At 41.0% G+C, this 16,369-nt stretch overlaps 1 protein-coding gene across 1 annotated transcript in view; it reads right to left on the bottom strand.

The window, feature by feature from the left end:
- Positions 1-15,712, bottom strand: part of LOC126297993 (zinc finger protein 341-like) — a 161,030-nt gene extending 145,318 nt beyond the window's left edge. The window contains exons 1-2 of the mRNA XM_049989309.1: positions 15,643-15,712; positions 8,919-9,154 (exon numbers count right to left, since the gene is read on the bottom strand). Coding sequence (XP_049845266.1) covers positions 8,919-9,121 — 203 coding nt within the window. The 5' untranslated portion in view covers positions 9,122-9,154; positions 15,643-15,712. The remainder of the gene's footprint in view (positions 1-8,918; positions 9,155-15,642) is intronic.
- Between the last annotated feature and the right edge of the window lie 657 nt (positions 15,713-16,369).

Genomic DNA, 16,369 nt, shown 5'->3' with positions numbered 1-16,369 from the left:
CGACAATATTTGCAATCACTTAGCTATCTCGATGCATGATGTTTCTATGTCAGCACATTAAGAAAGAAAATTCATCGGTGTGAGCGATTGGGGAAATCTTTGGTGATCAACGATTACTTATTGTTTCCTAATATTTGTTGGATATAAAGCTTTGCTCACCCAAACAAGAAGATTCATTGAAAAAGTTTGGATTAAAAAATTGTAATATCGTGGGTAAAGCGCTCAAACTATAAAAAGATTTTAGTGAATGAGTATGAGACCAGACAAGCGCATGTGACTGAGATGTAAGTTTCTAAAGCGGCAAAAAACCGACTTAAATAAAAGATCCTTGGGAACGTCATTCAGCTGGCATATCGACAGAAAAAGTCGTGAACGTGAACAATCTTGTTCTGGAAACCCACAAACAGATTATCGAAGATGTTAGTAGCCATCTAAAGAAATTTTATCTGAAGAACGAACGTGAAGACCACATTCGAGACAAGAGTTTTTATAACGAACAAGAGTAACATCACAGGGAAGTCGGCATAAAATGTGAAACGTAATGTCAGTTGAATCCAGACATTCGTTGCAATATTCAGAATAGCGGCGAAAGTTTAGCTTCTGATGACGATCCCAAGTCATGGCTTTTAAGGGAAAAACTTATGTGATGATGGAACTGCATAAGGAGAAGGTGAACTGAAAATGTCGTTGTTAATACACTTGAGGACATTTTGGACAGCATGTCATTGGTAGGTAGGCGATGACTTTTGACATTTACACCCGCAATTTCATGATTACTGGTGGCTGGATTACAGTCGGTGAAATAAGCCGATAAGTTAAAATTGTGTAGTAACCATTCGTTACAGTACCCGATACATACCCCGTACAAAACGACAGCCGAAGTACAAAACAGAATTAACAGGTTCTTTTCATATCCTTGTACATTTCTTGCTCTTACCGTTTTCTCAAGTATTGTATCTAAAAGGCTAAAATCTTATGGTGGTGCGAAGTTCTCTGTCTTCAAGTTCGTAACCCTGTATCCTTACTACTACGCCGAATTTCATGCATTTAAGTCTCTGAAAAATTTGTGTTGATCATACTGTCGAACCGAGGAATTTTCTCTAAAGTACAAAGTGCAGTGATCTCATACGTGAGGCGATGAACCTTATACGCTGCTCTTCGACACAGTGCTAGCAATTTACATGCGATCTTGTAAATAAAAGTGCATATCGTAACACAACCACTCTTTTCCAGCAAGTGTCGTTGTTTCAACACCTATCTTCACACAGCAAACATCTCGCGCAAGGTTTCGCAGTTTGCGGTAGTATTACAACATCATGACCTACATGTCTGTTTACGATGAACCTTTGCAATTTAAGGAAATAGACATGCTTGGAACTTTTAAAATGCTAGTTAAGAAGAGCATGATTTCACCATAAAAGGCAACAAAGTTCGAGGGAAGAGTGGCCGCCTCCTGGACGATTTTTTTCAGCAACGAAGAATGCAGCGTTGGAAGCAGCCATTTTCATGTCTCTTAATTCGATATGGAATGTTCTGCACACTATCGACAGGCGAGTTGCTATTCACAGTGTTCGTCCACAGAGCCTTGCTACGACGAGGCAACCATTGCAACAAGAACGACATCACATTATAATTAACAGCATAAAACTTCGGAGTATGTCCTCTAATTCTGCTCTATATAATCACCCTTTCTGTGGAAATTATTCAGTTTTGCACCAGACAGACATAGCCATTCGTAGACGTACTAAATATATTTCAGGTGGCACCGTGTTTGGCGCACTGGATTCGCACTGGGAAGGACGACTGTTCAAATTCTCGTCCTGGCATCCATATTTAGGTTTTCCACGATTTCCCTAAATCTATTATGACAAATGCGAAGATGGTTCCATTTAAAAGGGAGTGGCCCATTTTTCTTTGCCTTCATTCAGTGATTCCAGCTTGTGCTCCGTCTCTAATGACCTTGTTGTCAATAGGACGTTAACCTCTAATCTACCTGATGAATGGCATTTATATTAGAAAATATAACTACCTTGTACATGGAAATGTACTTTCGAGGTTTTGTCTGACGAATATGGTACTGCTAAAACAAATAACCTAACCATTCAGAGTCATGGAGGACCAAACGCAGTATTGCTGTGCACGTCGCTGGACCAGTTATTTCGTTTAGTGTAGTGTCAAAACAAAAATACATATACAAAATAAGACTTACTGAAAGGACTGATAATTGCAGACTTAGAAAAAAAGTGGTTCAAATAGCTCTGAGCACTATGGGACTTTAGAGCTGAGGTCATCAGTCCCCTAGAACTTAGGACTACTTAAACCTAACTAACCTAAGGACATCACACACATCCATGCCCGAGGCAGGATTCGAACCTAGCGATCGTTGCGGTCGCGTGGTTCCAGACTGTAGCGCCTAGAACCGCTCGAACACTCCGGCCGGCTGCAGACTTTCGTCGAAGGATGAGAATACTGAGGGAACAGCAGGACTTACCAACACTCCTTCGCGTCCATTAACGAAAACATCTTTGCATGTAATACCACGCACTTTTAATGGGACTGCTCTGTTCTTTCCATGTGCTTCTGTTGCTTCCGGCGGCTCGTCTTTTACTCTCGGTCGTTTGACCTCGGCGTCAGCTTGGTCTGTGACGTGACGACGACGCTTTTCCTGATACTGCCGTTTATTTTCTGGATCTGCAGCAGCGGCTCCAGCAGAAACCATTGGGCTGCTGACGCTCGAAGTGAAGTTCCTAGCGCCATTGCCAGGGTTTCTTGGGTCCGGAGCCTGTGTATCCGCTTCCAGACCATGCAGCCTGTGGAAAATATTACCCTCACACATTATGCACCCCTGTGTCGGTAAGTAGTTCTACAAGGCTTCCTGGAAAATTTTGAGGTGAACACAAATAGATACACAACATACAGATCAGTTCCAAAAACCTCGACATGAAATAAGAAATAAATGTGAAGCTCAGGGAAACGTGGAGTTCCACACAGCGATTCGAATCCAACACGATAACTTGTATACGAAGCTGGTCGACGGACATACGACTACTACGAGGATATTGAGACACACTGAATCACAAAAAAAAACCATTGCCTTAAATGCCAGAGTGTCGTGTTGCTGAAAGTGAAGTGAAAATATACTGAAAGGTATGTTGAGGACGATACATAGTGGTTACTTTACAAGCACAATTCTGTGATCGTGTAGCGAAACAGTATTGTTAAAACGTTAATGCACTCGCCTGCTAGGAATATCGTAGCTAAAAAAGATAAATCGTGGTCGTTCTAAATGCTCTTGAAGAAAGGAGATAAATTTGATGCTGTCGGCGAAACTGGTGTCAGAGTGGCTTCATGGAATTCGGCAACTGAGCTACCTACCTGATCCAGCGTAGCCTCCATGGGCCTACATGAGCTTCGGGGACACATGGTGCTCTTCATTCGCATACACACTTGTCGCATCACGTAATTGGTATTGGATGAGAACCTTTTAAGAGGTTACGCATTTAGCAGGCTTACAACTCGAAAGTTGGGACATCATACGTTCTCTCCTGCCTTACGATGTCAAAAGTTTTGAGGGAAAACCTGTTCATGTTTTCTGGCTTTTATACACTCTCTATTAACAGTACTTTATAAAAACACTTTATAAAAACATTTCTGGTATTCAATACAGTCTAGTTGACTCGTGCGAATGATTCGCACTGTATCCTGGTGACCGATAGGTAATATAGAAATGCAGGAACAAGTAAATACAAATAATTATTAATAGAAAGTACAATGTTGCAATACCAAAATACAGTATAAAGCCAGGTGTAAGTTGGTGCAACTCCTGCAGGAGGTTGGGAATTTACAGTCGCGTGATAAACCTGACAATGTATTTTGAAACAATATGGACCACTGTCAGTAATATCAACAGAATTAAACTGTAGTGAAGCGAATGCCAGGGCATTGTTCAACTGTCTGATATTTCCTAGGTAGTTCTTACTATCGTCACAATGCTTCTCTATGAGTTTGCGACGCTCTTCACAAACTTCAATGGGCTGTAAGTTCACCTTTGCCTTGTGGCAACACATAGTAGCTGATTTGTCACTGAACTCCGCAGCAAACAGCAAAGAAGAGCAATGTATGCACATTTGGTCCGTCTTACCAACGTTTTGAGTTTTAAATTCATCGTCTTTAGTGAAAAGACAGGCAGAACAATAAGTTTTTGAAAGCTTATATACTTGTCTTCTAGCACTGATAGTTTGATGCAGATGAAGCATGTAAGTCGGTGACACAAAGTCGTTACTAACTTGTGCCGTTGACCATTAAACCCAACTGCTCTGCGACCGTCCTGAGCTTCTTTGACGTGCTGAATTCGAAGTGTTCTTTTTTCGTCACTGTGTCTGGCATTTCATTTTCTTGCGTCTGTGACACGTTGCAATAAGTATCCTGTGAATCACATTAATGTTGATTGTTTTTATTTTATTCCACGTGCAGACTCTAACAAACAGTTATGTTACGTGGCAATGATTGAGGAAAGTATAAATCAGCAGATTCTTCAAAACGGTAACTTAAAACCGTGTGATTCCTATCCATTTTGCAGGGGGAGCAGTTAGAGAAACACGTTCATCACGAATAGCTACGCGGCACTCTCAGCGAAGATATTAGGTGCAGACAAAGTGCTGAGGCAGCGCAGTGCATGAGGGGCTCTGATACACGTCTTCACTGTAGGCAGGTTTGGCGTTATCACGCGGTAAGGACGGTCAGGATATCGCTTAACAAGACCCGACGCCCCCCTGACTCCTGCAACCCGCATAACTCGTGCGCTTACAGACCGACAGAGCACGAAATTGAGTCTCAAGTAAGCAACTTGTTTATACTGGATCTCCAAGAGTTGACGTGTACGCGGTAGTAGACTCTACACTTATGAACACAGCGCTCTCTAGCGGCTGTTACGCCTACATGTGACTTACAAAAGCTTCAGAAAATGTTCACATATGAAAATGCTGCGTTATTTTAATGATGGGGGGATGAGGGGAGGAAAGCCTGAAAGAAATTGTTCATGGATTCTAATGCACATATTTCGGAAAAAGTGATGAGCGCTCCACCGTTCTGGTCTCAGAAGAGCCACTAGTGCCCGACCGACTGCCATGTCGTCCTCAGACAACAGTGTCATTTGTTTGCTGTATGGAAGGGCGTGGCGTCAGTGATTCGCTCTTCCGGTCGCTGTCGACTTTGCAGACCTTGAGAGTCGCTACTTCCCATTCAAGTAACTCCTCAATTTGCCATCAAGAATCTGAGTGGATCCCGTTCCTATCCTCCTCCTCCTCCTGCCCCCCTCAAAAATGAAAAGTCCCTGGCAGTATCAGGAATTGAATTCGGTCCCCCTACATGGAAGTCAGCCATGCTCGCTAACCCACGGAAGTGGGGTAATTCACGTAAAAATTACATAACTTCCTTGAAAATGTGTATGTAATAACAGATTTGAGCTTTAAAATGAAGCTTTAAACACATGTAACCACATAAAGCGACTGGGAATCGGATATATTTGGAAGAAAGTAAGCTGCGAAAACCGCTATCAGTACAAATCTCACTAATTTACTCGGAAGTCATACCTGTTCGTTGTTTGCATCCATACCTTCCACTTTAATCGCAAACAAGGTATCCCTCTCGACAGTTCTTGCTGATATTTGAGGAAAAGTTCTGTAAAGTTCTAGATTCATTTCCTTGCACTTAAAAAACTTGTAGCACTTAAAATACTGTAAACATCCAGTCCCCAGAAAAAGATATTTCTTACGCTAGAGCTTTGTGAAATCATATTTTCGTAGAATACAAGTTATACTATTACAATCATCAAATGCGGCGCTCTTGTATGTGCAAGTGCTGAATAAACCTTGGTTAAATGAAGTTAGTGTTCGTCATTCATCTAACTATCCCTTGTTCTACGTGATAATATTGTGATACACCTCCATCAACAACAGAAATTCCGCTTCGTAGTTCACCGACATCATGACCTACACCACCGACAAGTTGTCGCCTTCGGAAAGTAGCGCAAGCTATACCGAATTGTAACTCTAAATCTAGTAAACATTATGAAAGGTGTTTTCTTTTACAGTAATTGGCACATATAAAAATATTAACGCTTTTAAAAAATATTAGGCTAATTTTCTCTTTTTCGAATTATTTGAGATGGACGTCGCACGTGTTTAAGAACCGTTTTCGGTGTACCTGCATACTGGCAATTCTTATTTTCTGTGTACGCATTAAATAAGAACTACGAAATATTTTGGATAGAAGAGATAATATCAGTATTAAGAAAAGAAAGATTCATACATTCTTAAACATTTCGGATAAAGTAATCGCCCACTAGGAAGATGTTTCGTTAAGTTATGCATCAGCACGGTGCCTGCGATTGAAGTGACGCAATGGCTACAATATTATACTCTTCGCATTATGGGCTCAAATCTCCATCCGACGATTCATCTTATGTCTTCCGTCTTTCCTTTATTCGCTAAATGTAAATTCTGGGACGGTACTCAAGTCTGTCTCTAGTTGCTATAATGTCGACTGCGCATTAAACCCAATACTTTCATGACCGCAGATTGGTAATTACAGCCAGTTATTCAGCTTTTGTCACACCTGTGACGGTATTCGCTAAAGGTGGGCGTTCTTCGCGCCAGGATTAGGCAGTTATTTTCTTTTCTTTGTGTGCTCCGATAATTTCCTTACGAAACACCATAATGAACTTTCAAAAGAAGATGTCATGCTGGCTTTTGTAATCCTGATCGTATGCGTGTTGCCATATACGTGCTCTGCGTTACAACGTTCATTTCAATAAGACGTATACATCTTATTTGAGCAGTGGTGTTTTGATGGCAAACCAGCATGTTTGCAAGTACCTCACCTTCGCGCTCTTATCTTTGCTTGTGGCGCGTACTGAGCCTTGACCGCCTATCTTTGCCGGAGGAGTTAACTGGAGGCACTCGCCAAGGATGTGACAGTTGGTGTTCGATGTTACCTGAGGCCGGAGTGTGCGTGTAGTGGAGCGGGAACCGACCACGTGTAAGGGGCAGCTTGGTAGGGAGCCTATCCTGTCGCCTGTGAGGAAGCTTGTTTCTGCCTTGGGTTGCGTGCTGCTAGTTCCCGACGCGGCTGTCTACGGTCGTCCGCTGCCTTATTGCCGCCTGCTGTACCCGACGCAGGCCATATCGGACGTTAAGTGAGATTTTACATAGGGCATGTCTGTGAAGGTGAAGAGGGCTGCTACTTCACTTCTGGTAACTATTAGCGCATGGATGTTACCATTGAAGTAAAGGTGTGCCTATGAAGAGTTCATGGTGCTTAAGACAGGTGTTAAATATTAATATAATGCACGAGCGTGCCTCTTCCAGCTCGTGAGAAACTGTTGTTTGATGTAATATGTAATCAGCTGCAAGACCACAATCTGTTTATCGAATATGCTGCTTTCGAGTGTTTGGTAGCCTTAGCGTGGTGATCACCAGTAAAGCTTATAATGAAATATTCAAAATTGTGCTCGTTACGGTTTACACCGAACAATCGACCATAAGAGTTCACGTAATTTTATTGTGACTAAAATTGGAGTGCCCGCCGGCCTTGATAGTAATTGCAAGTTTTTTAATATCTTAATAGCAGGCAATTCTCCTTAAGGTTATTGATGAGGTCTGTGCTGTTGGTTGTACCTTGTCTGTGTAGTTCATTCGTAGTGGGTACAAAGGCAGTGTGCCGATTTATTAGTGGATTGCCCTGCTGACCTGTTGAGTGCGCTTGTTAAATATTACAGCTGGCTGACTGGTGTTTTGGAGTAAGCACTACCTTTCCACCTATGGGTACCGGGCCTATGAAATCCTGTGTAGCGGGAGGTGACTCCGGGTCGAAGCTCGAGAAGTGGGTCTTGTACGAAGTGCCACCTTCTGTCTTGGCTTCTCCAAGTTAAGTTTTCGTTCTGCCCTCGAGCGACCTGGCGTCACTCCTCGCTAAATAATTCTGGCGCTAATTGTGTTTACTTGGGTATTTATTGTATTTAGTATATTTATTAATCCTTGTCACAAGAGCAATATACAATTGTGAAAGGTTGTTGCGGTGTTACTCTTAGTAACACTTCGCGCTGACTATTTGTGTTATTGAGCCTTGGAGCCGAAGTTTGAAACCTTAAGCCTTAGTGATATTGATTGACTCTTGAGTGTGAAACAAGTGCCTTTGTATTAACTTCATCCGGCTATTTATTGGGTGTATCTCTGGCAGGTTGTTATTTAGGTAAATGTTTTGAGAACATAAGGTCTCAATGTGCGAAGACTTCTTAATTCAAGCCGTCAGGGGCATAATTGTCAGTGGTTTTAAAATTTTCTTATATATAAGATAGACTGTGTTCCATAAAAGGACATTGGTAGCAGATTCACTAAATTCTTGTGACTTACTATTCCTATTTCCTGAAGTAACCAGGAGTAAGATATTGTTGTTTTAAAGGAATTTGTTGATATGACTGCTAGATAAAACGAGTGATAACGAAAGGGGTCTAGTCCCTCCTACTGTTTCCCCATTCCCTAGTAGAAGAATGTTTCAAAAGAAGAAGTCATGCTCGTTGTTGTAATCCTGATCGTATGCGCGTTCCATATACCTGCTCTGCGTTATAACATTCATTTCAATAAGACTTATACATTTTGGTATTGCTATTTTCACTACCATTAGTGATATTGTATAGAGAAGTTTGTCCACTGATTGGTTACGAATAGGGATCCTCTGGTTCTAGTGTAAACGCATTGCTGTAAGTAAGTAACTGAAACTACGGAGGCTGGTATAAGAAGTAGAATGAAGTACTGTGATATGTAGATTCCACTAAGTATAAGCAAATTATGTGATATATCTGAGGCGTAAGGAGATGTATTAATAATTTTTTGACGAACATGACAAAAATAAATACTTACGGTTTGATTACATAGGTTCCCAGATGGACTAGCTGATAAACCCGACTACCGATAACCAGCATCTTGGGTCCAGCAGGTGGAGCTGGTGGTGGCTGCGGAGGCTGCGGGGGTGGCACTGGTGGCCTCGGCCGCGGGGGAGCAGGCGGGGGTGGGCGAGGCCTCCTCGGGTCAGGCTGCGGCTGCTGCTGCTGCTCCTCCTCCATCTCGGGCCCCAGCACTGTCCCAGCTATCAACGCCTGAAGCACAGTACATGCTCGCTGCTCTCACAACAAAACATACTTTACACCTCTCTGCTGGTTCAGATTTTACTTCTTGAGACCAAATGTCAAATTGACGATTTTACTGTCATTTTGCCATCCTGATTCAGTCCATGCTGGTAGGAATAGTTGGCCCGTAAAACACAGAGCGACTTTTCGATGTGAACGGAAAAATCAAACGACGTACAGATACCGGTAAAAGAAGTGAAAAGTTATGTACTACTTTCACTCAAAGTAATATTTGCGGGACTATCGCAAATTCAGTTAGCTCAAAAATAGCAACACTGAAAATCACATTACTAATTGGTACGTAAAATTATCACATTATAAAGATTTCATGTAAATGCTTGGTCTAAACGAAGAAAATTGTTCGCAAATTGCCCGGGGAGTTTCAGCAGTGAACCAGGTAACAGGTGGGTCGTAAGTAGGGAAAGATAGTATTTCTTCCCAGCTTGGTTGGATGTGTGACTGATGCTATGTGAATTTATCATACTTTGTCTTGTGCGTATCCACTGCACGTAGTCTACACGAACCAAGAAGTATATCGGATGTTAACTGCTGTATCACAAGCAGGAATTGTATATGAACGGCGTATATACATAGGATGTAAACAAAAACTGTTTACGCTGTACCACACTGGTGTGGAGGAAGTTCAAAAAATGGTTCAAATGGCTCTGAGCACTATGGGACTCAATTGCTATGGCCATCAGTCCCCTAGAACGTAGAACTACTTAAACATAACTAACCTAAGGACACCACACACATCCATGCCCGAGGCAGGATTCGAACCTGCGACCGTAGCAGTCGCGCGGTTCCGGACTGCGCGCCTAAAACCGCGAGACCACCGCGGCCGGCTGGAGGAAGTTGAAACGAAATATTTGACGTAATATATCTATCATGTCTAGAAGCAACCTCAAGTTAGACAACAAATGCCACATAAGCTTCAGTGCATGCACTCCACGTGAGACTTACGCCACCAGCTTAGTGGAGGATCTACTGATTGTAAAACTGGCGTTTTGTAAATCTTAGCTCAAGATTAAGTGAATTTTAGCAGCGTAAAATTAACTATTAAATGTTTTTTTCTATGGCTGTCTTCCTGTGAGACGACTGTGCTCGTGAGAGGTAAGTGTAAATGAAACTGGATACATGACTACTTTTTGCATGACGTGTTAAAAACCGTCCTTCAGTTGCTCTTAGTTTAACTTACTGATGATAACGAAAACCGGTGGCATAAGAGGTCGTGAGGATATTAAAAATCTCGCGCCGCGTGCGCACGCTGTGACTTAGATGGATTTTGTAGACCATTTTGAGGTTGTCTTCCGGTTAGACTGACCGCAAGTGTTATACGACAAATTGTTCGCCTCGACTACCCCTTCACCATTGCGGGAAATTTTAAACAGCTATCGCATACACACTTTACACTTTATATTGTGAAGTTAGTAAATGATTTAAGTTACGTATTTTGATATGACAAAGCTTTTACTGGAAATGTATAATTAATTCTTTAATGCAGTACAGAAGTTACACCTCACCTAAGTAATTTCGAGTTCAGAACAAAGAGAACAACATACAACCTGCAGGAAGATTGGCACAGAATTGATGTGTTCTTGGGGTTTCTTATCGTTTGCCTACAGTATTCCATGTGTTTGTAGTAATCTCTAAACAGCATCCGTTGGTAAAGTAATCTGTTGGGCAAGTGGACGAACTTGGAAACTCCCTTTGTAGGACGTAAAGGGTATACGCGCACATATTTTTTATTGGTGACTGAGGGTAGCTGAACTGATAGCATGGACAAAATCTCCATTTTTGAGTGTACTTGTCCTTTTTTAGGGTGGGTGATATTTTAATAGCAGCCTGTCGTCTTAAGTAAGGGTAGAATGGTATGATTTCTACTTTGCAGCATAACACCTTAAGAGATGACTCTACTTTTGAAGGTCTACATGATATTTCTTTTTTCTCGCTTCACTATCATTTTACAGTAGTTAAAAATTTATTGAAAAACCACGCACAACCGTTTTCAAACCTTACCGTTTCAACAATCAATTTTCTTTTACTGTTCTGTGGAATGGTTATGTTTATCTATAGATACTCCTAGAATTACTCAAATAAAAAATAGTTTGTTCGTCTTTCGAAAATACATGCTGTCTCAGTTTTTGTTCCAACTATGTCTGCGTATTGCATTCACACTCGTCCCCAGTATGGATTTTGTCATTTGTGCCAGCTGATGCCTGAGGCTAAGTCATTTCGACTGACAAACGGAAGAAACAAACACATGCGCGGAGTAAAACTCGTTCAGTTGAGAACACTTGTTTACTCATTTGCTCCCTGTTGAGTAGAAAATTCCTAACCTGGAAAGCCTCGCGTCCGTTGGACATTTAAAACATCAGAACCTACTTTGTCGTCAGTCTAAAGTACATCTGCAAGTGCGATTGCGGACGTCTGTGATACTGCAAACAAAAAATTATTAATCATAAATTATTTTATACCTTTGTTCACTCCGTTTGTGATCTAGAGGGAGGGTCGTGTTTGGTTGTCCTCTTGTTATTTTCACGATGAGCTGTTGGAGTGTAATCTGACTTAAAGGGCCATCATAGTCTGCGTTAAACTACATCATAAACAGCACATTCAACTCAGTAGTTTCAATGACAGACTTTTGACAACGTTACTGTTTACACACATTCAACATGTTTCTACCACACATAAAGTACGTAGATTTGTTTTGTGAAAGGACTATTGGTAAATAAAAAGTAACGTTACTGATGACTTCCCTCAAGAATTCAGAATGTCAGGGAACAAGGAAAGGGACAGTAAATGAAAACATCCAGATCTCAGTGTTGTGACGGGGGCAGGGGCTATTTATTGAGTATTATAACACCCAAATCATAGCAGCTGTGTCTCCAGTTAATTATACGGTCCTGAAAATATTTAACTGCAACAACGATCACAATGCACGCAATAGTAATTCCACTAAACCATGACCGAGTTCGTAATCTGCGCGGAGTTTCAGAAACACTTTCATTAATGCATGGACTGCCGTATTCTTGGAACGTCAGTACTGCGACAGCACTTTTGTTTGCGTCGTACTCTCTCCGCTTCGCCGACGTTCTGGGAAGTGGGGAACTCGACTGACGTAATGCGCAACCACTTGTAGCAAGGGCCAGGCGCGAAGCATTTGACGCAGTGATAACTCAGCAGTGGATTCATGGCGTTTACTCTTCACATTCTACAATTTAATCGAGCTGAAATCTTAATGCTCATCGACTTCGACTAAACAGTTGAGTCGACGGAACAACTGGGACTTACGAGCTTGTAACGGCAACTGTTCAAATAAGCACAATAAGATTCCCACTCGTCAGCTACTGCTACACAAACATTCTGAAATTGTAAGGCAATGGAACACATTGACCGTTTCTAAACTGAAATAAACATTGATTCAAACTAATATTGTTACTCTCTTGAACCTAAAACGACGCAATTCATTTAACGAAGAAAAATCCAGTCTATGCTCCTGGCTATACGATCACGTAATTGCCACTGTTCAAATAAGCTCAGTAAGAATCGTATTAGTCACCTAATTCCGCACAAACATTTTGTTGTTTTTACAATCACCAGCGCAAATATCGCGATCCTACGCATTCAGTTATCAACATTCGACGATGTGCCAATGAAGCAACAAACTTTCTGCCAAAATAGAACCTTCTGAAGTAGGTAAGCTATGGAAACCAATGACGGCATCAAAACCGAAATAGACGTGGAGTCGGAGCGACATTGCTATGGCATTTTAACCGAAAACGGCTCATTTCTGTCAGTGAACTATAGAATTATTGATTACCCTCATTCCGGGATGGCATCATCTCATCCGTAAATGTGTGCACTACAAAGTTTTTTTATGGTCTAAGAACTGATGATGGTAAGGCGTTTGAACATCTTGCACTTACTCCAATGAAGTAGTCAGCCAAGGTACTTTCAGGAATGCAGGCCATCGTATTTGCCAGATCCTATCCCCACATCGAGAAACGATCACTGCGTCTGTCTCTGGTGCTGAGTCGAACATTAGAGCACTGCTCTCATGACATATCATCGGGTATGATAATGGACTTCATCTGCGAAGGTAGCAGTGCTAAACAATATTCTTCATCTCTGTGGAACAAATTGCAGTGCAATTTGTACATTTGGTCCAGTAATATTCTGTGGACCAATATAGCACTATCCGAAGACGGAAGGCTACGGCCAAATGCCAAACGGAGTAATAGAGGTTCTTGTTTTTTTATGCTATTTTTTGATATTCCATTATGTATCTGCCAGATAGTATGGACCTAGTAAATGTTCCAAGTACCGCTTCTGATTAAAACATATCTTTTTCCTGGGATATTTGCCGTCTTTTTACTATTAGCAGTCATTTTGGTTTTTTTTACGTTTCTGTTCCGTGATTCAAACAAATCTGTGACATTTCATGTCGCTCTTTTTTTTTTTTTAATACTTTCAGAGTTCTACATTTGTTCAATTTGATATTGGTCCTATACGCTTGAAAAAAATTCTAAGATGAGTTCTGTGAGTGTTTTCGAAGCAGTCTTCTACGAAGTCCCAATACATTTTCCTAGTATTTTATCAATGAATCCAAGTCTATCAACTTCTTTACCTTCGATAGAGCCTAAGTAATCACTCCATTCCATATCCTAATAAATTTGAACAACGAAACTGTCTCCAAATATGACAGAAAATCCAAAGAGATCCTATTCATATGTAATGTATACAAGCCGCAAATCGCATTCATTGCATGGTAGCAATGATAATGTTACCGAAGACATTGCCAGCGCCGCTAAGGCGGAATTACTAAGCACGATTTTTCGAATTTTTTACAAGAAAGAAGAAGCCGTAAATACTCTAGTTCGAATAAAGATCAGCGACCATCACGGGTAACTTAGAAGTAGCTACCTTCGTTCTAACGAATCAACTTCAGTCACTCAACAAGAGCAAGTCTTCCAGTCCATATTACATACCAGTTATGTTCCTTTCGAAGTATCTTGATGAAATAGTTCCATTTGTATCAGTCGTATAGAACCACGCGGACAGCGAAAGATCTTTACATGAAGACTAGAAAGCTGCACAAGCTACACTACACTACAAGAACGGAAATTGATTGCGTTTTAGGCCCATATCACTGATCGATGTCCAGTAGAATTTTGGATCATACGTTGTGTTTGAACATCACGAAATAACTCGAAGAAAAGGATCTACTGACACAAAGCCGACATAGACCCAGAAAAAGAAAACATTCAAGTGAAACACAACTGGCTCTTTACTCGCACAAAGTAATGAGTGCTATCAGAATTCCTTATTTCTTTATTTCCAGAAAGTAATGACATCGTTTATCACAAGCAGCTTCTAATCAAATGGCTTACCTATTCGTTATCGTCTCAGTAGTGTGACTGTATTCGTGACTTCTTGTCACAGAGGTCACACTTCGTAGTAACTGACAAAAAATCATACTGTGAAACAGTTTCGGTGATCAAACACTGGTACTCAATTTGAGATCCATGAGTTGTTCATTAGAAAGTCAAGGTTTGTGTGTCACTCGTGAGAAATATATGTACAACATTACAAAAATACAGCCAGAGCGCGATTGTGATTTCTGTACATCAATATCCTGAAGCTAATCTGTATCAAATACAAGAAAAAAATATAGGAAACCAACCGTAAATTCACTCCTTACATAATGACGTTCATCATCATAGATCTGGATTTGGGAATATCCTGTGCGGACTAATGTTTCGTCCATTTTTTTACTGTGCTTGTATTTCGTAATATACAATGTGTTATACTACAACGCTTAAAACTTTGCTCAGATACATGAATATTTTAAGCAGAATTGCTCTCCTGTATTACAGAACTGCTTCCAGACATGCATAACAAAAATGCTGTTACTTTAACACTTAGCTGTACTGCACATAACGGTAAATTTGAAAATAATGCACGAAGAAGCGAGTCCTTACACCTAAAAGTTAGTAACAACTGTAAGACTAACTTACAGCAAACAAAAGGTCTAATATCGACAATCCGATGCGCAGATGTGGAAATTTCTGTGCCAGATCTACGATTACTTTTGTACAAAAGAGATTTCGTATTGGCATTACTGTGTCTTGCCTAACATTCGCTTCGGTAAACATCATATGAAATAAATTTCAAAACTATCACGTCACACCGGTGAAACATGAACAACATATGTGGCACCTTAATAAGTATAAAAACAATGTACCAAAAAAGGTTTTGTTGTATACGTTGAATTTTTAAACGTAAGACTGCTTTCACTTTTGGAAAGCAGACAACCTAGGGTCTAACAACTGAATAGAAACAATGATGCCATCACGTTAGTCTCAACCAACTATAAATTAGGAAGTTTGCTACGCGCCTATTTGCACATAATATAAGTAACAAATAGTCAATAATTTCCTAAGTTTTGTACTTACCAAAAGAATAAGCACCCGTATATTTGTAGTGGCCACTGCCTCTGATCTCCTCCTCGTCCAAGCGACTGCTGTCGACTGAAGCGCGCTGTGGAACGCCTTCAAATAACCCCACCCCTACCCCACCCTATCCACAAGCTGCCGACTCAGCCTTGCGCCTTCCGTACGCTGATTCACTTAATACCGACAAGAGGCATGTGTGTCACTAGCGCTAGAACGCTAAATTCCTTCCGCTCAGACCCTCAGATAACAAGACTGAGCACCTACTTCCGAGTGACTCAACACTAGAGAATTTCCCTCCAGAGACTATGTAATCTCGAATATAATAATTCTGTCACTCGACCGCGAAAACCAAATGAGTGTCAGAATCTGAACTACACTAACGGCCTACTTTTCGTTCTCCCTACTGACACCAGATGATGTTTTATGCTAAAGTGAAATGATATGGAGGAGAAGAATAGCACAGGACTGCTAATTCGGAAGAGCAAATTTAAAATCCCAGTCCAGCCATACTGATTTAAGGTTTCGTTGTTTCCCTAAATCTCTTTAGGCTAATACATGGAGCGTTCATTCAAAATGACCAGTGAACATTTCCACTCCATTCTTGTATAACTGAACTGGTGCTTATGGGTCAATCATGGAAATTTGTCTCACCAAAGAGTAGTGAGTGGTAAGGACTGTTCGTGACGCTGGAGGGACATTTTATATCCTCTGAACATGACTGTTGTAA

This window comes from Schistocerca gregaria, chromosome X (assembly GCF_023897955.1).
Source record: "Schistocerca gregaria isolate iqSchGreg1 chromosome X, iqSchGreg1.2, whole genome shotgun sequence".
NCBI classification, from domain to species: Eukaryota; Metazoa; Arthropoda; class Insecta; order Orthoptera; family Acrididae; genus Schistocerca; species Schistocerca gregaria.
This window is presented reverse-complemented; position numbering and strand designations above follow the sequence as displayed.